This window comes from Lynx canadensis, chromosome A1, assembly GCF_007474595.2.
Source record: "Lynx canadensis isolate LIC74 chromosome A1, mLynCan4.pri.v2, whole genome shotgun sequence".
In the NCBI taxonomy this organism is placed as follows: Eukaryota; Metazoa; Chordata; class Mammalia; order Carnivora; family Felidae; genus Lynx; species Lynx canadensis.
This window is the reverse complement of record NC_044303.2, coordinates 177,739,394-177,762,648: the sequence shown is the minus strand read 5'-3', so window position 1 is coordinate 177,762,648 and position 23,255 is coordinate 177,739,394. Positions and strand designations below refer to the sequence as shown.

The 23,255-nt window shown below is 37.7% G+C and overlaps 1 protein-coding gene across 1 annotated transcript in view; it reads right to left on the bottom strand.

Annotated features, from left to right (window-relative positions):
- FBXW11 (F-box and WD repeat domain containing 11) overlaps positions 1-23,255 on the bottom strand; it is a 121,663-nt gene that overhangs the window by 75,612 nt on the left and 22,796 nt on the right. Inside the window, 1 exon segment of the mRNA XM_032594212.2 lies at positions 7,676-7,777. Within this exon segment, the coding sequence (XP_032450103.1) occupies positions 7,676-7,777 (102 nt within the window).

The window sequence follows — 23,255 nt, the reverse complement described above, 5'->3', positions numbered from 1 at the left end:
CAAAGATTTAAGTGTAGAACAGAAAACCATAAATCACTGGAGGAACAGTAAAGGACAGGAATAAGTACGACTACATAAAAAGGAAAACTTCCTTTCGAAATTTTCTTCAAAGTAAAAAGCATTATGAACAAAACTGACAGGCAAATGTCAAACTAGGGAAAATATGCAATAAATGAGTTACTCTAACACATAAAAAGAATTCCTACAAATCAGATTTTTAAAAAATAAAACCATCAATAGAAAAAATGGAGGAAAGGTATGAAGAGACAACTCACAAAACAAGAAACAGAGATGTCCAATAAATAAATATGCATTTACATATATTCCATCTCACTAACAAGCAAATAAATGTACATTACTACAACATATTAACATATTAATCCATCAAAATAGCGAAGAAATACAAAATTAAAATATCCAATGTCATCTAGGGCATCTGAAAAGGGAATCTCTCTTCTCATCCACTCCTTTTAGGAGTATAATTTGACCCAGCCTCTCAAAAGTACAATTTAGCCACCTAAAGTATTTTCAAGTGTACACTCTTACCTAGGAGATTATTACAAAAATATACAAAAACTTAGCTACAATGAGGTTCTATTCAACATTACTTCAAATGTCTTAAAAACTGGAGGCAGTCTTGATGCAGATAGGACGGACTTTTCAAACCAATAATATTAAATGGAATATTATGCAGGGATTTAATTTTTTAACTTTTTTTAAGTTTATTTTGAGATAGAGCAGGTGAGGGGCAGAGGGGGGGGGGGGGAAGAGAGAGCGAGAGAGAGAGACAGACTGACTCCCAAGCAGGCTCCACACTGTCAGCACAGAGCCTGACATGGCGCTTGAATCCATGAACCGTGAGATGATGACCTGAGCAAAAGTGAAGAGTCAAGACACTTAACCGGGTGAGCCACCCAGGAGCCCTTTATGCAGTGATTTTAAATGACAACAGAAAGTTCATGTTACTATTTGCCACTTTCTATTACTGGTTTAATTTTAAACAATAATAAGTTATTTTAAATAAAAATTTAAAAGTAAAGCTTAAACATTTTTGTGATGATATACATAGCTTATGGCAATGACTGGACTATAAAATGGTCCAACCTTCATTAGAACAATTTAGCCATATGGGGCACCTGGGTGGCTCAGTCGGTTAAGCGTCTGACTTTGGCACAGGACATGATCTCACAGTTCGTGGGTTTGAGCCCCACGTCGGGTTCTGTGCTGAGAGCTCAGAGTCTGGAGCCTGCTTCGGATTCTGTGCATCCCTGTCTCTCTGCCCCTCCCCTGCTTGTTTCCTTTCTCTCTTTCTCTCTGCCTCTCTCTCTCTCTCTCTCTCTCTCTCAAAAATGAATAAACATTAAAAAAAATTTTTTAATTAAAAAAAAATTTAGCCATACCTTTCAAAATAAAGCACTCCTACTTTGTGATAAACCAGTTAAGTTTTCTGCACTTTGCTATACATGTGTTCTAACTCAAAAAAGAATAAAAAAACTATACTCTCCTTTCTCCCCAACCCTACCAAATCTGTGAATGATAAAAGTACCACTGGTGAAAAAGTTATTTAGACTTTATAAATCTGGGGACATGTCTGTAATACAATGTTAAGTAAATAAAGGAAGTTAACGAAGGTGCAGTGTGAGCCCATTTTCCCTAAATCCCTTAAATATAGTGCTACATATCCTCAGATGAATGACAACAACAACAACAACAACAACAACAAATACACAGTGGCAGACAACAAACTGTAAACATCTGGATGTGGCATTTGGGGGATATTGGAAGGAAAATAGTATTAAACTTTTCTATATATAGATAATTGAATTAACAATAAAACACTGATATTCTTTGGTCAAGCAATTGTATTTCTAGGAGTTCCTTCTATAGACATAATCACGTAAGTCTAAGATATATGTTCAATAAAATTAGTAAAGTGCTATGATACAAAAAAAACTGAAGTCTAAAGTTCCTTGAGTAGGGAATTGGCCAAATTTTGTTTTCAATGATAAATGATATGATGGAACATTATTGCAGCTATAAAAAAGAAGATGTTATATGGTTTTATATACTGATAGGGAAGAATGCTCAACATATATTATTAATTGAAAAAGTTACTAATTGGGGCCCCTCGGTAGTTCAGTCAGTTCAGGGACTGACTCTTGGTTTCGTCCCAGGTCATGATCTCATGGTTCATGGAATTGAGCTCCACGTCAGACTCCACACTGACGGTGCAAAGCCTACTTGGGATTGTCTCTCTCCTCTCTCTCTGTTCCCCTCTCTCTCTCAAAATACATAAATAAACCTTTTAACAAGTTCTTAATTGAAAAACAGTACGTATAGTATGGTTCCATTTGTATTTTTTTTTAAGCTCTTGTCTAAAAGGATACTGGGAAACAGATAAGTGATCCTTTGGGAAGTGAGATCTGGGGTCAAAGGAAATTTTATACGTCTTTTATAACTTTCAGTACCAGTCCTATTATTTTCAAGTCTATGAACCATTTTTCTAATTTTTTAAATGCTGATATGAAACAGTGATTTGTCAAACTCTTTTTTATCTCTTAGACCATCTTAGATTTGCTTTAAAATGCCCCAGAAAAAGATAAAGTTGGAGAAGAAAGTTGAACCAAGAATAGCATGATTTTGAAAATTGTTCAAGGGTTGAATTGAATAGTTCTCTTTATTGTTCTGTATGTTTGGGAATTCCCACAGCCAAAATCTTCACATAAAATCTTACTAAGAGCCCTGCTATATATATAAATAATACAGATAAATCCAGAGCTATTCTGGGTGAGGCACAAGTAGGAGGAAGCACTGTGCTAGGCCCTCCTTTATCCCTCTAGTGACTCCAAAGTCAAACTCTGGGCTTCCATGGGACATTTAAAACACCACTCTTATCTTATAATCATTATCATCACCATAATAACAGCCTGCACAACTTGATGGTTCCTCCTTGCCTAACAGGCAGAAGGAAGACCCTAAAACAGCAACAAATGTTCTCTCTGGGTGGTGAGTTTACCAATGGATTTTTTTTTTTTTTAATAAGAGTATTTTGTAAATTTTCTTATAAAGAGAAATAAGGTGTTTTTTTTAACGTTCATAAAATATAAAAGACTCTTCCATTAAATAATCCAAAAGGTTACTCAAAGCCTTCACAGTGGCCTCAGAGTGCAACAAGATAATCAACAAGAAATGATAAAAACCCCCAATGCTCATTAGAAACGAGACAGTGAGTTGGAACAGCCATGTCTGACCTAAGGAAACAGTCCTGAACAAAAGGAGAACACCTGACAGAAGGGGCCATATCATGTGCCTTTATCTTATTCTTACTTGCCCCAGAATGGAATCTAAGACTTATAAGACTGGAATTCACTCTTCTTGAATAGGGAACCAGGAAGAAGCAATGAAAGATAGGGATTTTCATCCCCTCAACAACAAGCAATCACTAAGAGGTAGCTTCCTCTACTTCACAAAATCCTGTACGTAGATACATCTCCACTTTTAAGGATGAGGAAACTGAGATTCAGCTAATTTAAGTCACTTGCCTAGTGTCACAGAGCTACTGAGTAGCAGGCAGAAGACTAGAACTGAGGTTTGTCTGCTCCAGAGCCAGGATTCTTTCTACCAAGCTACAGCTCATATCTAAAAAATATCCTCTTTTGCTGGCAGCTGTAAGTTCCACCTGTAGTGTTCTTAACCCACTGTGGCTCACTATCCATACTTAAAGAAAAGAAACAAGAAAGGTAGCTGTCAAGAAGTTGTACTGATTGTCCAGCACTACCCACACTAGAGCTTGGAAGGAGGCACTGCAACTTGATTCACATGATCCCTGCTGTCGATCCAAATCATCAGTCCTACCCTTGAGGAAGGCTTAGCACTAACACTCTCCCCAGCTGACAGCTCACAAATGGCATTCCCAAGAAAATCTGTCCGTCCACTACATGGAACCACTACATTCTAGGTGCATTAGCTTTCAACCTTTGATACTAGAAATAAAGAATTTGTTCTCAAACAAAAGGCAGTTGCCAAGTTAATATCACTACAGAATGGTGACTAGAGCACTGGCTTTGCAGCTATCCAGACCTACATTCATAGCCCAGTTCTGTCACTTAAATAAATGTGCAACCTTAAGCAAGTCAGTTCAGTTCAATAACTGCATACACCAAAAAGCCACCACAGAGAACTTGTGCATAAGGATTACATGAAACAACCTAGTGCCTAGAGCCTGACACATAAAAAGGAGGTGGAAAATAAATGATACACACTGTTATTAACACTAGTATTATTACTCCTGTGCCCCATTAGTCTTGGAATCTTAGCAAATACTCTACACGGTCTGAACGCTTGATTATCTGATGTAACGATCAACTGGTTCAATCTGGATACCTGAACCAACTGAGATATTGATTCAGTTCAGCTTGTTCACAGACATCCAGATATTCCAGTCCAACTGTTCTTTAAAAAAATGCTGAGAGTTAGTCCTAGTTTAAACCGGTTCACTTTTTTGGGGGGGGGCTAACTTCATAGTTTTATTAGACACACACTTTCTTTCTCTCTCTCTCTCTCTCTCTCGCTCTCGCTCTCGCTCTCTCTCTCGGACTTTATTTGTAGTTCAGTCTGGATTTTCATTCATGGGTCTGCTTACTACAGGGTACCCCATGAGAATACAGAACAAGTCTGTATTCATCTTTATGTGTCCAGCAGCAGTATAGGCCAAGGCACATAGCAAATGCTCAGTAAATATTCTCACAGAAAAGCCATTCAGGAACCTCACTAGCTTTAAGATTCAGGAGGGCTCATTCTGGCAATAGAAATACAACTTTTTTCACCTGCAGATATCTGGCAGGTTTTCCCTTTCTGATTTTCAAATAAATAATGACGAAACAAGCCACACACCAGATAGCTCACTAGTAAAGTTTTCACAAACAAAACTAAGATGGGAAACTCTAGAAATAGTAGCATTCAAGCACCGAGGAAAGAAAAACAACTTTGGAATCAGGCAAATCTGGGGTTCAAATGCCAACTCCACCATCTCACAGCTATGTAGTATTAACTTAGGTCCAGTCACCCATAACACCTCTGAAACTCAGTTTTCCACATCTGAAAAATGGGGATAAGTACACCTACCTCACCAGGTTATCACAAAGTTAATATATGTGAAGCACCAAGTACAGTTGATGGTAAATGATCTTTATTTTTTAAACAGCTTATTGAGGTAAATGAGTGATTTTCACTTTTTCAGTCTTTGCTATCCCTTTTCTCACAAATGGCAGAAACCAGAGGGACTGTATAATGCCAAAGATAACTACTATCTTTATTTCTGCTTTTCAAAAGGTATGCTAATTCAGCCACACAGTCTAATTGGCTAAAGCTCCATCTGGCAATGGGTCTGGTGTGGTAATTTTAAGGGGGACCCTGTCATGCAACTCCAGAGCCTAGTCAACTAGGCTCTTCAGATAACCTGTTTCTTCCCTTCTGAGGCCTTCTTAAAATGGGTGAGCTGAGACATGTGCCAAGTCAAGCAAGAGTCATCTTTGTGATACACCAAAGATGTAGCATATAAGCCAAAAGGCATTCTTTGAAAACCCAAACCCAAATTAAGTCAACTAAATTATAGCACTGTTTGGAGACCGTAGGTAGAGAGCAGGAACACAGGTGTTAAATAGTAATAGGGTAAAACCAATGACTAGACAGGAAAGAAATCTTCCATGTTCATGGATACATGCTTACTTTCCATTCACAAACGGAAGAGAGTAATTATTTGCAAATTCCAATCAGCTGAGTATGTATTTCACTTTACTGTGCTGCAGATTCTCAATTATATACTTAAGAAAATAAAAACCTAAATAAACAAAATTCCCTATACATCTCTAAAGACAATATTTGCTCCATTCACATTTCAGTGAATATCATTCAATACTTCACCTTATTTCAAGATCCAGTCAAGGCAAGTTTACATTTTTTTCTCTTAAAGTATTTTCACTGGGAGAGATAAGTCAAAGAACTTTGAACACATTAGTGTTTCCATTTTCAACAAGGTAAGAACCAGTATTTCCTCCTACTCACCCCACCTCCAGAGATCTCAAAATAATGTTACTAAAATATATTGAATAATGCTTCCCATTGGTCAATTACTTTTAACCGAATTCAATAAAAAGAATTTGCGCTTCAATCTGCACAACAATTCTTCCCCTACTTATATTTCTGGAAAAAAACTCAGTCACTCCACCGAAAATTAACTTTAACATTCAAGTAAGCATTTTCAGAAAAACAGAGACACTGTTACTACAAGGCAAATATCCATTATTTAGCACCAAGGAGAGTACATGCGACAATGTCTGCTATTTCAAGAACATTTTTGTTAAAGCTACATTGCATGCAGGGAAGCTGCTTTTCCAAAGGTAAATGCACACCACGCTGGAGCCTCACTGAAACATCCGATCCCTGGACCCTGAAGAGTTGTATTGCCTTTTTATGCACACTCCTATAACAACTGGATCTTACACTGAACTTACTCTCTAGTTAATTGTGTTAATGAGGTTCCAGTAGAGTTTTCTAAAGAAAGCAATCTGAATCAATAACCACACTAATGCTACTCAGAATGTTTGCTAGTAAGTAAATAAAATACACAATCCCAATGTGAAAGAAGTTCTCCCTCCTTGCTTCCCCGCTCCATTTAGAGACTGTAAACATGAATAGAAAGATAACCTTGAGAACAGTAAAGTCATCCATGCCATCGATAATATCCCTCTAACTCATTTCCTGATTTTACAGTGTTTTCCTAAAACAGGGCAGTCTCCACAGGATACCAGGAATTTCATAATGCTTTTTAAAGATATAATAAACTGTGTGGAATATGCAGTGATGAAAACTAAATATTGCTACTGAAACCATACTTAATTAAATACACGTTTCCTCTAAACAGAGTTTCCCCAATAAAGCCACAACGTTTTCTGCCTTGGCTCCCTAAGATTCCATCCCAACGAGTGCAAGAGTGCAATCCGGCCACACTGCTGCTGACAGTTTTTTTCCTGAGCAACCCTCCCCACCCCCAAAAAAGTTTTACTTTTATCTGTGGAATTCTCTGCCAGCCTCGGCCTGGAAACCTGGGTGGACCCTGAGGACAGGTGTCAGATCTGGCCTTTGGGAGGTGGCCCAAACCGACACTTATTGGCAGCATAAAGCTGTGACCTTCAATGAACTTCATTTTGAGGTTTTATACAATTAGGGATTCCCTCCCCACTCCTTTTTTGAAGGAGGGAGTGAAAGCATGCCAAAAGATGAGTTTCAAAATAGAAAAATCAGCACTTGAATTATGAAACCCTCCCAACTCAACAAAGAACTGTTAAAAGTAGCCAAATGGAAATTATCAGGGTTTTGTGGGCACATGCACAACTATTAAACATAAGAATCAGAACTTCAAGGTAGGGAGGAGGGGAGAATAAAAAGCAGGAGCAGAAAAAGAGTAGAACAGGGCCCAGCCAAAGACCCATTTTCTCAGAAGGGCCCCTCTTGGTACTAAACTCCTTCATGGGGGGCACCCAGGCTGGAGAAAAGCAGAGGGTTACACAGAACATTTAGCAGACTTAACATTGGATTAAACACACTACTGCAAGTTTCAACAAATGTTCATGGCATACGTAAAAAACACATTTACAACAAGAAAGAAGAGAGGCACCTGGAGACATCTGACACTGGGCATGCTCTGCAGGCAACTCAGTGCGCACATGCTCTCTACCAGGTTGGCGCAGCCTAGCCACAAAGACCTTGGCACAGAACACTGCAGGATGACAAAAAGGAAGGAAGAGAAGAAGCAGTTAGAGGCCGCAACAAATCACTCCTTCACACAGGCAACTTGAATGTTAGTCGGGCAGGGGATGCACCCGTGGCAGTTTGGAGGTCAGGGGTGGTGGTCCTAGACAACTTACTGAAACCCTGGGAGAGGGCCCACTTTCTGTCCTACAGAAAGGAGGTTTCTGCTGCCAACCGCGAATTCCTCAGGACACAGTGAACAGAATCAAGAGGGAGAGAGAGAATGTTTAAATGGAAACCCACTAGAGGGAACTGTGAAAGTTGAGTGCACAAGATTAGGGGTGAGATTGTGACTATAACTTCATAAAAGTAACGGTTTCTAGTCTGCGTCATAGAATTATAACTCCCATCATTACCATCACTTACTATGTGCCTGGGACTTTAAACGTGTTTTCTAATTCCCACACCACAGTAAAGAAACTGAGGCTCAGAGGTTAAATCATTTGCACAAGGACACACAGCAAAGGAGTGGAAAGCCAGAATTTCTTTTTTTTTTTTTTTTAATTTTTTTTTTTTCAACGTTTATTTATTTTTGGGACAGAGAGAGACAGAGCATGAACAGGGGAGGGGCAGAGAGAGAGGGAGACACAGAATCGGAAACAGGCTCCAGGCTCTGAGCCATCAGCCCAGAGCCCGACGCGGGGCTCGAACTCACGGACCGCGAGATCGTGACCTGGCTGAAGTCGGACGCTCAACCGACTGCGCCACCCAGGCGCCCCGGAAAGCCAGAATTTCAAATCTTCGTTTGTCTGCTATTAAACCCACATGAATTCTACAAGACTATGATGCTTCTATTGTAAAACCACCTGGATTTTTATCATGTAGATACAGTTTTGCACTTCCCTAAATAAAAATCACAGGACATCTACAGACATAAGGCAAAAGGAATAAGAAAGATGAGTGATAGATTGATAGACACAGGCAATAAAAGAGCCGATTAAAAACACATCTGATTTTCAGTGACACCCACAGCTCTGCCCTCCAAAGAAAAAACTTTGGAATATGATGATATTGATTTTAGACTTTGTTTACAAAGTTCATTTGACACAAGTAAGAATTTAAAGGTTTTTTTCATTTACCCATTCCCATTCTCTTTCAAAAACTTGCTGGTTTTAAGGGAATTAAGAAAAAAGGGAAATATAAAAATGAATATAGGCATTGTGGCTAGTATTTTTAAGCATTAGATTATATACTGTACTCAATAAGTACTTTTTTGGCAGATATAAGGTCAATGAATTCACTGTGGCAAAAACAACAACGATGCAAAAAAAAAAAAAATTTTTTTTTAACTGAAGGTGGGTGTTTGGATTCAACCAAAATACTCCAGAAGTCTTAGACTCAACATCATAAACTTGTTTACCCTAGCTATAATTAGGATGGTCAGACATCCTCATTTTCCTTGGACAGTCCAGGTTTACACTTGTTGTCCCAGAATAACTTTCATTCTCAGAAGTGTTCTGGTTTGGGAGACAAATTCTGTGGTCACCCCAATTATATTATAAACAAAGTCAGCTATGCTTGAAACCAAATAAACCTGGGCTCCTATCCAGCATCTGCCACTTACTAGCTACATCTCACCTACAATTTAGCTAGAGTATTGAGATTATTTAGAAAAGGCATTTAAAGAATACAACACCAGAGGAACCAAACAGAATAAAAACTTGAGCAGCTTTTTGGTAACAACAAAAATGCCATACATTTCCAACATGTGCCTCAACTCCAAAGTTGACCAGAGACAATACAGAAATCTATCACTGATACTCCAGGCACACATTTTGTTACCCCAACCCTTTTGCAGAGTGCCACAAAAGATGCTGAATAAATATCTGTATAATAAAAATAGCTGCCATTTATCAAGTCCTTCTCATACACTAAACAGCTGACATAGTAAACCCTTACAAGAGTTTTACTCTTTTAAGGGAGGTATTATTCCATTTTACAGATGAGGAATCTGAGGATCAGCAAAGGAGCACTTAATTTACTGAAATAGCAACTTGTTCAAGGTACAAGAAAACAAGGGCTATGGGGCGTCTGGATGGCTCAGTCGGTTAAGCCTAGGACTTTGACTCAGGTGGTGATACCAAGGTTCGTGAATTCGAGCCCCGCGTCAGGCTCGGTGCTGACAGCTCAGAGCCTGGGGCCTGCTTCTCTCTCTGACCCTCCCCTGCTCACTCGCTTGCTGGCTCTCTCTCTCTCTCAAAAATAAACATTAAAAAAAAAAGCTAACACAAGAAAACAAGGGCTAACTGGTGGCAAAATTAGGACTAGAAGTTAATCCTGCCTGACTCTAAGCAAACTCATTTTCCTTCCACTAAAACTATTCAGAGATATCTAGTAAATGCTTATTAAAAGAATACTTACATCAGCATGCATCAGAAGTAGATGGGCAGAGAAAAGACCCAGACACAATACATTTGTACACACTGCTTACATCAATTATTTAAATTAAATAAACTCAATATCCCCATAGTTCAATTTAAGTTTCTTTTTTGGAATCTTTAACCAAATCACAGAATCACTTAGATCTGAGTATACAGTTTAAGGATTACACCTGGATTCAGCAATTGATACCAAATTAACACCAAAGCTCACCAGCAAACCAATTTTCATTTATTCCACAAAAAATAGGTTCCAGAGCTCGCAAGGTTTAATATGTATTTGACTCAAAGAGTAAAACTATGAAGGCCTAAGAATACCATACCCTGATCAGATTCTGCTAATGCCTTGGGATCCAAAACTTAAAAAAGGTGGGGAGGGGGGAGGGGGGAGGAGACACACTTTCACATTTAATAAACCAAAGAATCACAAAGAACTGGAAGACAACTTAGTCCATACTTCCACCCCTAATTTTAGAAGAAACTAAAGCCCAAAAAGAAAAATAATGATCTTCCCAAGGTTAGGAAACTGTCAAATGACCTAATACTTAAAAATATATGGAAAACAATATAAAGAAAATTTCCTGAGAACTTAACTTCAAAATATTAACCATTTAGTACTGTTTTTAAAAGTTTGATATTGAAATTGTACATTCAGGGAAATACAAGGACACTTTCAAGATCTAATTTCCAAGAATTTACCTTTATAACATCTATGAAGGACATTGTGGGATACAGAGAGTAATGCCAGTATTTATTAAAGGTATTAGAACTGCTTTATTTTCACTCTTAATTACCTTGAAGCTAAGAGACCAACCACAGTGCTGAAAAAGTCTTTACTCAACAGAAAATGCCACTCTAGAAAATACACCCATTTTTAATAAGGATGTACCTGCTAGTCTAAACAAGGTTCCTCTTAAGTGTAGTGACCAAAAAGACATTGACGTAATTTGAAAACAATGGATAAAACTAAAAGTTCCACATTTATCAACCTAAGAGCATTAAAATGCAGCTAGGACCACAGGAGTAATTGATTCTTGAAGATTCCAATCTTAAATTTAGGGACGTGGATAGAAACCTATGTTGACTACTATGGAATAACTATTATCTATCATTCTTCAACAGAATAAAGATTTCTTCCTGTGAGCTATATTCAAAATGTATAGACTATTGTCTTTTTTTTTTTTTAAGATTATTGGTTTCTCTATAAACTTAAGGAACACTATCTGATTATTAAAATATATCTCAAGAAGTTACCCTAACACTGTGGGTATTTACCGATTTTAACAAATGCTTATTGACCTACTTATTAAGCCAACAACAATACAAACTAAGCCTCTTTCCTCTGGAGACTTTAGCCTCAAGCTCAAGAGAAACCCACTGGGTCACAATGGGAACACTTAACAGAGGCTTTTTAGGGGTAGAAAACCCCCAAGAAATGTTTGCTCTAACTTCACATTTAGCTATTTGCAATGACTAGTATACTAATTTAGGATTATCCATAAAGAATAAATGATTCACAAAGTGTTCTAATATTAACAGCAAATACTCAATTAGATTGATTATATTTGCAGTTATATAGCCAAAGAAAATAGCAGTAGTCAAGGGAACAGAGAATGTTTATTAATTTTGTCATATCCACTGTATAATCAAAAACCAAAATCAAGGGTGCCTGGGTGGCTCAATCGGTTAAGCGTCCAACTTCGGCTCAAGTCATGATCTTACAGTTCGTGAGTTCAAGCCCCGCATTGGGCTCTGTGCTGACAGCTCTGAGCCTGGAGCCTGCTTCAGACTCTGTGTCTCCCTTTCTCTCTCCGCCCCTCCCCCTTCACATGCACGCACACACACACTCTCTCTCTCTCTCAAAAATAAATAATCATCAAAAAATTTTTTTTAAAAATCAGGGCCATCATGGTGAGAAATACTGTAAGTAAAGACAAGAAGAATAACAGCTTTTGGCATTTTTCAAAAGCAAAAAGTTATGAAAAGAGGTAGGAGAGAAATGTCCTAGTCTCTCTTCCTATTGCCATAGGAACCACAAATCAAAAGGAAAAAGTAGCTGCAGGCACCTTGTCTTCTAATTGGCTGGCTTGAAGGAGAACTCACAAAAGCTAACTTTGGTCTGTTTCTAGATGGGATTGTTTTGAATATCCTGCCCTGATTCCTTCTCAAAGAGGCAATTCTTTTAAAAGCTACCCAAAGAGGTATTTTACGTCAATGGTCTCTCTAATGTCACTCTGATTCAGAAGTATGCCTTATTTTCTACATTTTTATAAGTATATATTTAGAGGTTTTCTATAAATCCTCTAATTTTTTTTCTTTAAACCACCTCCCACAGAATCATTACCAGCCTCATCTAACTCCTATCATCATGCTTGGGATAACCAATAGAGTAGCTTAAATACTATTTCGTTCAACAAACAACTTATATCTGCAGACAGAAAAGCAATTAAGAAATTCTCTCTTGTCCGGGAGTTCAAAGGAGGGAATTTTGAGAATGTGCAGTGTAACTAACACACACACACACACACACACACACACACACACACACACACACACACATAGATTTAACCCGCCCAAAGGAGAAGGATGCCTAAACTAAGCCATAAAGGATGAGTAGGAGGCAGCCAGGGTAAAAAGAGAAAGAAAGACATTCCAGGCAGAATAAATAGCATAAGCAGAGCCAAAGAGCTAAGAAATGGCACATCCTACTCAAAGATCTGCAATTAATTTAGCATTACTGAAGTATTTCAGTACAAGATGGGGAAAGCGGAAAGGCCAAATCACAGAGGTCTTTCATAAACCCTTCTATCAAACTTGGACTTCATCCTGTAGGACAACAGCTCTCATACTGTGTGCTGTATAACTCACCAGTAAACAACCAAAACTCCCCAAGTGTGCGGTCCAATTCTTTATCAACATGTGCAAATTTTTTTTTCCAGCAACTCAGCATACATACTGTTTCAAACACATCTGTCAAAAAGGGATAGAAGCAAAACATGCAACATACTGGCAAGGGTGGGGGTAAGGTTCTTAGACTCAAAGGTGGGGACAAAGCAGAATATCAAGCCAAAGCCAAGCCAACTCAAGCCAGCATCAGAGAAAGATCTATGTTTTCAGGAACATGTGGGAAGCATCTGCCACATGCAAGAATGGAGAAAAAAGAATTCTGCTCAATAGTAACCCAAATAAAGAGATAAAGAGAGGAAGTCAATGGTATAAAAACCATGTATGTTTTTATAGATATTGTGAAATAAGAGCATTTTGATTTTTTAATGCCTTCAAGTGAGACATCAAAAACTTTAGAGTTCAAAACACTGCTAGAGTCAATGAGGAGACAACTGTTAAACCGTTTTAAGCAGAGAGGAACGACTCCTGGTAGCTGGAGAGAAGCATGTTGAAGAGAGGTTAGAAACAGAAGTCTCTTGAAGAACCTACAAGACAGTCTCTCATTTTTATTTTACAACCAATACAAAGTTCTTCCAGCCAGGCTGCAAAGAGTGGATACAAGGGCCAGCACTTACCTTTGGAAGTACATGCCTACAGTCAATTTTCATAACCCAGTCTAGGTTCTTTTTTTCCTAATAAAATTTCCACTATGCCCTACTGATAGGACAGGATATAAAACAGAGAGTGCCATGATAATGAAATGAGGGCTACCAAATAACAGAAGTGAAATAAAAGCTCCATTTTATGGTTACCATTTGGCCATGACACTCTCCACTGGGAATCTCTATCCAGGAGTGGGGATTTGGTCCTGAAGAATCATACAATAGGCAGGCTCAAGGAGATTATGTAACTCTCTCTCTAAACATGGATGTGAAAGCTACAGAGTATCCATTCTTTCAGTTGGAGGCTGTCCTCACCTCAAAGCAAATAAAGCAAGTATTAAAAGTCATCCAAATTAGGAACTATCCTTATTGTGTCCGAATTCTCAGACTACTGCTTTTCAAGAAGCAGCAGCTGTAATGAAAATAGAGCCACAGAAAGCTTTTAAAAGCATCTCCTAAGATTCAAAACCTAGGCTTCTACTGTTAAAATGTTTGACAGCAAACTACAAGAGCGAACTCCCACCAAAACCTGTATTACTTTTAAAACCAAGAAGCATAATTCAGTAATCAGGTTGTAGAATAAAAGTTAACTCACAATTTAAAGGCATTCACCAAAGCCCTTTGAAGAACTGAATACTAGTCCAATGCCTCCATGTGTGAAAGACTTTCTTTTCCTTATAATGATATTTTATTATAGCAGAATTTGATGGTATAAACTATATGACATAACTAAGAAAGTTACTGCTTTAATTGTTAACAACTGTATGGTAGAACTCCGTATTTATAAACAATATACCACAGAGCATCTTCAGGCTGGGATATATGTTAAAAGAAGAAAAGGGTATGAGGAAGAGGCCACAGTGGAAGGAGGAAGAAAAAAAAAAAGAAGGGTGAGGAAACCTGATACTATCTGCAAGTTTTAGAGCTTCAAATTTAAACAAACAGCAGTGAAATCAGGACTCAAAGCCAGAGCCCAGACTTTCCTTAAACCCTACAATAATTTTAAAAACAAATATTTTAATGTCCAGGAAATGATCTCATCTTGAATGATTATCTAAAATGAGAGACCAGAACTTGCAGCTAATAAAATTAAAATAGATCTTTGCAGATTTATCTTTGGTAGACAGATGAAGGTAATTTTTCTTTTTGAATTTTTATTCATTCATATTTTCTGATTTTTCTCCAATGAACATTGAGTACTTATGATAACAGTTTAACACTACATTGCATAATTTTAAGTGATGTTTTATTTTGTTTAATTGTAAGTTGTTATACATTATAAACAGTAATTTGACAACTTAAATAAAAACAAATTCTTTTCCCAAGAATGAGTTAAGTCCATTTTTAACAACTGTAGTTTACAGTTGTGTTAAGATGCTGGAATGGTGGAAAAATATTTTTTACCTAGTGACCCTCAGAAATAGCAGTACACCTCAAAATGATTAACACCTTATTCATGAGTAACTCCACAGGTAAAAAGGCATCCTTGTCCACTTAACAACTACCACCCAGCATTCAAAAATGTCCCCAGGTTTTTCAGAGCTCTCACAGAAGCTGGAAAGGAGGATTAGATAATGGGGGGAGCAAAATCTCTATTCTAAGCAGCATGACAGAGAACAGGATGTAACAAAGTCATCTACTTCCGGCAGAGCCACAAGGGTCCTCAGTTGTACTAGGCCCAGTATCAGATTCAGCTGCCAAGAAGGAACAGTCTCCCCCAGCAAGCCCCAGGTCGGATCAGTCTGAACCCAATCCCAATGGGGTTTATCCAAGATCCACAAATCCTGAGACAGGAGAGAATTAAACCGTAAGATTAAGTACATCTGAGCCTTTGTCAATTAGCATCTGTGGTCCAATAAGGAAGGTTATTCAGGACTAGGGGAGACCACCAAACTACAAGCTTAATCTCATTTTCAATGAAAATGATAAATGTAAATGAAAATTTACCAAAAAAGGATAAAGTGCGAGGGGGATGCACGTTCATATTTTCAAAGTGCCTACTATGTGCCACACACTGTACTGTGATCTCATTAACTCTCATACCACCTCTGGCCAGACAGGTACCTTAGCTTTAAAGAGGAGAAACTGGGGCGCGTGGGTGGCTCAGTCACGGTCTCACGGCTCGTGAATTCAAGCCCTGCGTCAGGCTCTGTGCTGACAGCTCAGAGCCTGGAGCCTACTTCGAATTCTGCGTGTGTCTCTCTCTCTGCCTCTCTCCCACTCACACTCTGTCTCTCTCTCAAAAAATAAACATAAAAAGTAAAAAAAAATAAAGAGGAAGAAACTGAAGACAAGACACAGCAAATAACTGGCAAGAGGTCAAAAGTGCAGATTTGCAATTCTATCTGACTCCAAAATCCCTGCTTTCTTCCCTAAACTATACTGCCTCTCATTTCCTTTGCTTGCCATTAAACTCCCTGGAGCAGCAATTTCCTCTAATCTACTTGCAAATTTTATCTACTTGTTACCCATCTATACAACCTCTCCTGTGCAACTTATCAATACATACTCAATACTTGAAAAACAGGTACATCATTGTCTCAGCAATTTCAAGTGTGGAAAATTAAATTATGGACAAAAATAAAGACATGTCCAAAAATATAGCTAAGAATATGTTCATCACATCACTGTCATTACAGCAAAGGAAAAAATGCCCAACAATAGAGATTGGTTATATGAATTACAGACCATCCAGAAGACAGAATATTATGTGTCCACCAAATAAAAATCCTGTTGTAGGAGTATATTTATTGACCCAGAAGGAAGTTTACAATATATGGAAAGTTAACAGACACTGAAAAAGTTCAAGCAATATGAAGTGAATAAAGGCTACAAATCAGGACTTTCATAATGATCCCATTTTTACTTAATAAAACATAAAATATATATAAAACATCCAGAAGTAAATACAGATGATGTTTACTTTACTTTTTCTTTCTTTTTTTTTTTTTTTTTTTTTTTTTTGGTCCACTATAGATTTTCAAATGCAGTTGACAGACAATGGGCAACACAGTACTCCGGTTTCTCAATCCTCTCTCTTCCAGGCCACCTCCAAACACAGGAACTGTCACTTCCCCACTGTTACTTACGGAACTGGTCATCGCAACTTGTCCCCCTGATTCTGGCCTATTACCCTTCAATGAAGGTGGAGAACAGGTGGGGTTAAGCTAGGTCTCAGAATTTAGCTGCACTCTGAGATAACAAAGACACTAACCTAAATTCATTTCAATGCCTGAGGCTTCTAGACAGCTAACTAAGGGAACACAGCAAAAAAAAACAAAACAAAACAAAACAAAACAAAAACAACCTCTTAAGTACAGGTGTTCTGTCTTATAACGCTGCCACCTCCATATATCCGACAACCCATACTCCATAACATCTGAGAGGACTTGCGGGTAAGAGACCTAAAACCTCACCTCATGTTTTCGACATCATCTGAGACCTGCGGGACACCTGATTTCATTATCTACACCACAGCACCAAACCCCACTCTGAGTTAATCCAACTTCCCATTCCAAACATAGGGGTTGGCTGCATCCCTTCCTAGTCCTATCAACTCTCACAAACCAAAAAAACTTTAATCAGAGAACTTGTGAACACGTCTGCACAACAAGGTCTGATTGCTATATGACATACTGAACCAAAATCCTTGACCTATTTTCATGAGAGTGCAAATTTCACCATGTTTCTAAAAGACCATTAGAACATACAGAAAGGGAAAACTTTTTTCCCTGATATAATGGATATTCTCATTTTTTTCTAGGAAGAGATATCATTTTCAGGAAGATGATATGACTTATATCTACTCTCAATGGGTCTGACTCAATTACAGTCCGACCACACCACAATCATATTGGAACTTTTTCATTTTAAACTGATTATTTATTCAAAAAGGCTTACTGAGCATACCAGTACACTAACTGCCTCAATAGACACAAGAATTCTCAAAACTAAATATTCTGGGATTAAAATTATTTCTGGAAATAAAGCTATACTATTTCCCAGTTCACTAAAGAAGACAGCTAAATTCCTAAAGAAGTATAAAATATTTTAAAGAAATGCAGTTTCACAGCTTTTAAGAGTATTAAAACTTAAACCCTACTAACTAATGGTATTTTAAAAACACCAAAATACAAAAAAAAAAAAAAAAAACCTTCCAAAGACTTTCAAAGCTTTCACCATCTAATATGCTTCCTGTTTCATTATTAACTCTGAAAAAGCATCTATAGAATGATAGTTGGTCCTACAAAGAAATCTTTTCAATTCAGACCTTACACCCTGTAAACAAGCCCTCTAACATTTTCTAAACACTGATTTCTCAAATGTATACTTACTTTCAGAGACCTAACCAGCCAAGTTAGTAGAGTCTCAGTGTTTAAAACTTTATACATACACAAACACAATCAACTGTGTATTGACTGACTTAGAAAACAATGGTAATTGGGGCGCCTGAATGGCTCAATTGGTTAAGCGTTTGACTTTGGATCTCAGCTCAGGCCATGGTCCCAGGGTCATGGGATTGAGCCCGAGTTGGGCTCTGCCCTGACAGCACAGAGCCAGCTTGGAATATTCTCTTCTCTTCTCTTCTCTTCTCTTCTCTTCTCTTCTCTTCTCTTCTCTTCTCTTCTCTTCTCTTCTTTCTCTCTCTCTCTCTCTCCCTCTCTCCCCCCCTTTTCCCTCTTGCACACTCCCACTCTCTCTCAAAATAAATTTAAAAACTTAAAAAAAAGAAAAGAAAACAATGGCAATCAAAATTTTGCTTCTTTAGCTAGGAAGAGCACAAAGAGTTGTCAAAGCTAACCTATAAAGGGTCACATTTTATCATCCCTTAATTAAATTTATAGCAAACTTTACACTTGCTCTAGTTTCTCATGTAGTCCATTGTCTTCATATCCTAGGCTGACCTTGGTTTCAAATAAGAATGAAGTTATGTGCCTCACAATCCACTGGGCCCTGCGAACAAATGAATCTGTCTTTCAGCCAGGGGCTAGGGCTGCCTTAGTGAAGGATTCCTGCTGCTTGCTGCACAGCAAGGATGTCTTTGATTCCCTTCACACTGTCTGTTTCCTGCAGGCAACTGGGTAAGGAGAGTTCTCACTGCTTGAAGCCAGAGATTTCATTATATTCTGGAGCTGAAAGGGACTCTACAGAGCATTCTGTCTGTCTTCTTAAAATGCTTTTCTAGCCTAAGTCCTCTAAATCTCTCACATTGTGCTTTTGGTGCACATCCTCTTGAAAGCACCTAGTCTCAACAGCAGATAATTACTGCTGAACACATGCTCCAGTAAGGTCAACCTGTACGTTTCAGACTCTTTTTGCAGGAGTACATATGAACATGGGTAGACAGTAGCACTCTGGGAGTCCTCACACAAAGTAATGAAGTCAAGATGGAAAGCCCAAATATAAGTTTAAGAGATACTGGACTTCTTTGTTCAACTTCACTGTTTTAATAACTTTATGAATGACTCAGCTATACGCAATCAGCCAAGATGTTCTACAAAGCACAGAACACAGATGTCACCATCATAATAAATTTTTCATTAACTGAGAGAATACAGAATTGAGAGGAAGATCAGAAAACAAATCTCAAAGGAACATTTCCTGCTGCATTTAAGAGGGAAAAAAAAATCCACAAGCCATATTTCTTTTAACTGGTGAGTTAAAATTCTACAAAGAAACAACAGAAACAGCTACCAAGATTGGGATGTAAATGAAAAAAGGCTCAAAAGGTGATATTACTCTGATGTTGAAAATAATCAAATTCCTAAGCCAAAAACTGGTCTATAAACCACAGGAAAATCTTAAAGTCATCAATTTTCTTTTAAAAAGTATACTTCATTTCCAGGAGTGTCTGGCTGGCTCAGTCGATAGAGCATGCAACTCTTGATCTCAGGGTTGTAAGTTCAAGCCTCATGTTGGATGTAGAGATTACTTAAAAATAAAATCTTTAAGTGGCACCTGGGTGGCTCAAATCAGCTGAGCGTCCAACTCTTGATTTCAGCTCAGGTCATGATCTCACAGTTTGTGAGTTCAAGCCCTGCATTGGGCTCTGTACTGACAGCTTGGAACCTACTTGGGATTCTCTGTATTCCTCTCTCTCTCTCTCTCTCTCTCTCTCTCTCTCTCTGCCCCTCCCCACTTGCTCCCTCTCAAAAATAAACATTTACAAAAATAAAATCTTTAAATAAAAACAAAAATAAAATAAAAATTATAGTTTATTTCCAAAACAACTGTTATCTTTCCATAATAACATAAAAATAGAGAATTCTACAAGCAACTGGAAAGGCAATTTACCAATTTACAATGTGATATTTTGGGGGCACCAGGGTTGCTCAGTCGGCTAAGCATGGGACTTTGACCCAGGTCATGATCTCATAGTTCATGAGTTCGAGTCCCACATCAGGCTCTGCCATCAGCACAGAACACACTTTGGATCCTCTGTCCCCCTCCAACTTTGCCCCTCCCCCCCACTCACTCTCTCAAAAATAAATAAACATTAAAAACTTCACAATGTAATATTTTTAAGTCCTTATAGTGCCTGTTCATAGTAGGAACTCCATAAATATTTGTTACCAAATAATTAACATGGAAAGTCCAGAAAGTTTACATGCAGGGCAAAAACCTGACTCAGGGGCCAGAGAAGAATGTGCTATAATTTTAAGGGGCTGATGGTGACACTTTGTTTCCTGCCCATATCTCCTAATCACAGCGATGAATTCAGAGGTGGGCACATGTTCTGCTTCGAATCCCAGGACCTCTATGGAAGCCACAAGAAAAGACATCTCTTTTCCCACTGAGCTTGAACATGAGACGATGAGAGCTGGAGGTGCTGATGCCCTCCTCATGCTACCACAAGGGAGAGTGTGGAGTTGGGTCACCAGGAGGTATCACTTTGCATCTGAGGAAGAAACCTGAATCCATAGCTACCTCTATATTTTTTGTATTACAAATTCCGTGTTTTGGCTTAAACCAGCTTTAAGTAGGCTTTTCGGCCACTTTAACTGGAAAAAACGGAAGAAACCTGAACTATTTAGTGTGAATACAACAGGCAAAACTCAAAAAAGATATTTGATATGGCCAAAGTTATAAAGACACCATCTGCTGGTGAAACATTCTGAAATTCTTATTTTCTTTCCTATGAAGTCACACTTTATTCTACTAATAAACAAAGGTTTTCAAAACTAAATGTCCCAAGAATATCTCATTTGTGTTCTACGACAGAGACTAGAGAACAAAAAACCTATATAACAGGATAAACGAATCAAAACTGTAAGAAAACTGTACAAAGAAAGCACAACAGAAAAAAATGAGTCCTGATTTTCTAATGAGCTCTGAAACCAAACACTGTGAAACCTGACCCACATCTTAGCAGGCACTTCATTCCAAATAAGCAATGAGACTGGCATTACTGAGTACAAACACCAAATAAATAAATAACCCTGGGGAAAGTAATATATTTGTCATCTAAAAATACAAAATTCCTGCAAACTGCTACAAAGAAAACTATCGACAAGCAGAGCCTAATCTGTGCCCCTCCTATGACAATTGATCTTATTCTGTGCATTTTTACATTACTTTACTCCTTCCTTCATCTTATTTTCCTACATTTATTTTTCCTTTCATCTTCATTTTCCCACTTATTTTGTTTTTATGTTCCTACACTGTATGTGTCACTGTAATCATTCAAATTCTTTTTTTTTAATAAAGTTTAAGTATATACTAACAGTAGCAAAAGTCATTACATATCTGAATTGGGAAAAGGAGAAGGTTAAAAATAAAAACCTACAGGAATAATACTCTAATACTGATGGTCAATACCATAAATTGTGTCATCATCGTCCTTGGCAAAATTGACAACTACATGTAGACATGCCTGCCACCATACTGCTGCACTACCTACCATCAATAAATGATGCATTTTTTTTAATTATACAATTTTTAACTCAGAAAAACGTACATGCATGAGAGTCCTAGGTTTCTTCAAAACTCAGCTACTTGGAAAGAACAGAGAATATCACAAAAATAAGAAAGCACCATGGCACAGGAGAGCAAGCACGGGTTACGTTGTGTTTTGTTTTTTAACGAATACAGAATACACTGAACCTGAATCCAACAAACCTCTGGATTTAACTACCAATTTGCAAGAAATACCAAGAAGAGAATATGCAGACCTAAAGAGGACATAATCAGCAAAATCCAGAATTTGTAAAGTTACACACAACAAATGACCAACCCAGTTCTTCAATAAATACACGACAAGAAAAAAAAACGGGAGAGGCAATTTTTATAGATTAAAAAGATTTAAGAGGCTATTAACTATATGCAAGGTGTGAACCAAGTCTGGCCCCTAAACTGAAAAAAAACAATTATTAAAAAACCATTTATGAGAAAAACAAGATAATTCAATAGAGGGCAATACAATATACCTGACCAAAATTCCTCAGAACTGTCAACATCATCAAGAACAAAGTCTGAGAAATTGACACAGCCAAGAAGAGCCTGAGGACACATGACCACTGAATGTTAAGATAGCATCCTGGATGGGATCCTGGAGCAAAAAAAGGACGTGAGGTTAAAAAAAAAAAAAAAAAAAAAAAAAGCTAAGGATACTTGCATAAACTATGGACTGTAGTTAATAATAAAACATCGATATTAGTTCATTAATTTTAACAAGTGTACCACACTGATGTAAGATGTTAATAGTGGGGAAAACTGCAAGGGGAGGGAAAATACATGAAATTCTGTACTGTCTGCTCAATTTTTCTGTAAATCTAAAATTATTCTAAAAAATTAAGTTTATTAATTCTAAAATTATTTCTGAGACAAGTAGGCAAATATAAACAGACTATTTGATAGCAAGGAATACTGGTAATGTTTTAGGTATAATAATGGAATTGTGTGCTCTGTGTGTGTTTTTAACAATCTTTTGCTTTGTTTTTAAAGTCCCCTCTTTTACAGATACATACTGAAGTATTCATGAATAAACAGATAAAGAGAAAAAGTTAAAAGGGTGGATTACAGGAACATTTCCCAAGGTTTAATATTCAAGGTGATTTTCAGTGGTATGTAAATGATGTTTTAATGTTTAATAGCCATATACTTCAATATATATTATAAAAAATAACTAGCACATCAAACCCATGATTTCATAGATTTTAATTGCTTAGGTAGGTTTTCCCTATGAAAAAATTTACTGAGGCTAAAAAAAAAACCAAAAACACAAAAACAGAGGTGGGTTTAGATCCCAGGTTCAACACTATGTGACTTTTAAGTGAGTCGGCTATTTAGAGGGCTAGAGAGGACAGCCTGCTACATCCAAAGCAGGCACCCAATAAATATTAGCTCCTATGTTACTGATAAAAGCCAACCTAAAATTCCAACGAAGAAGTCCCATACAGTAGGAAAGCCTGGAACTGAAGAGAATGAGGTAAGCAAGGAATGAGGGAGAGAAGAAAGCATGAGAGCTTACAAAGGCAGGAGGAGTCCAGGCTTTTCTCAGCCTTCTCTTCTCCATCTCTTC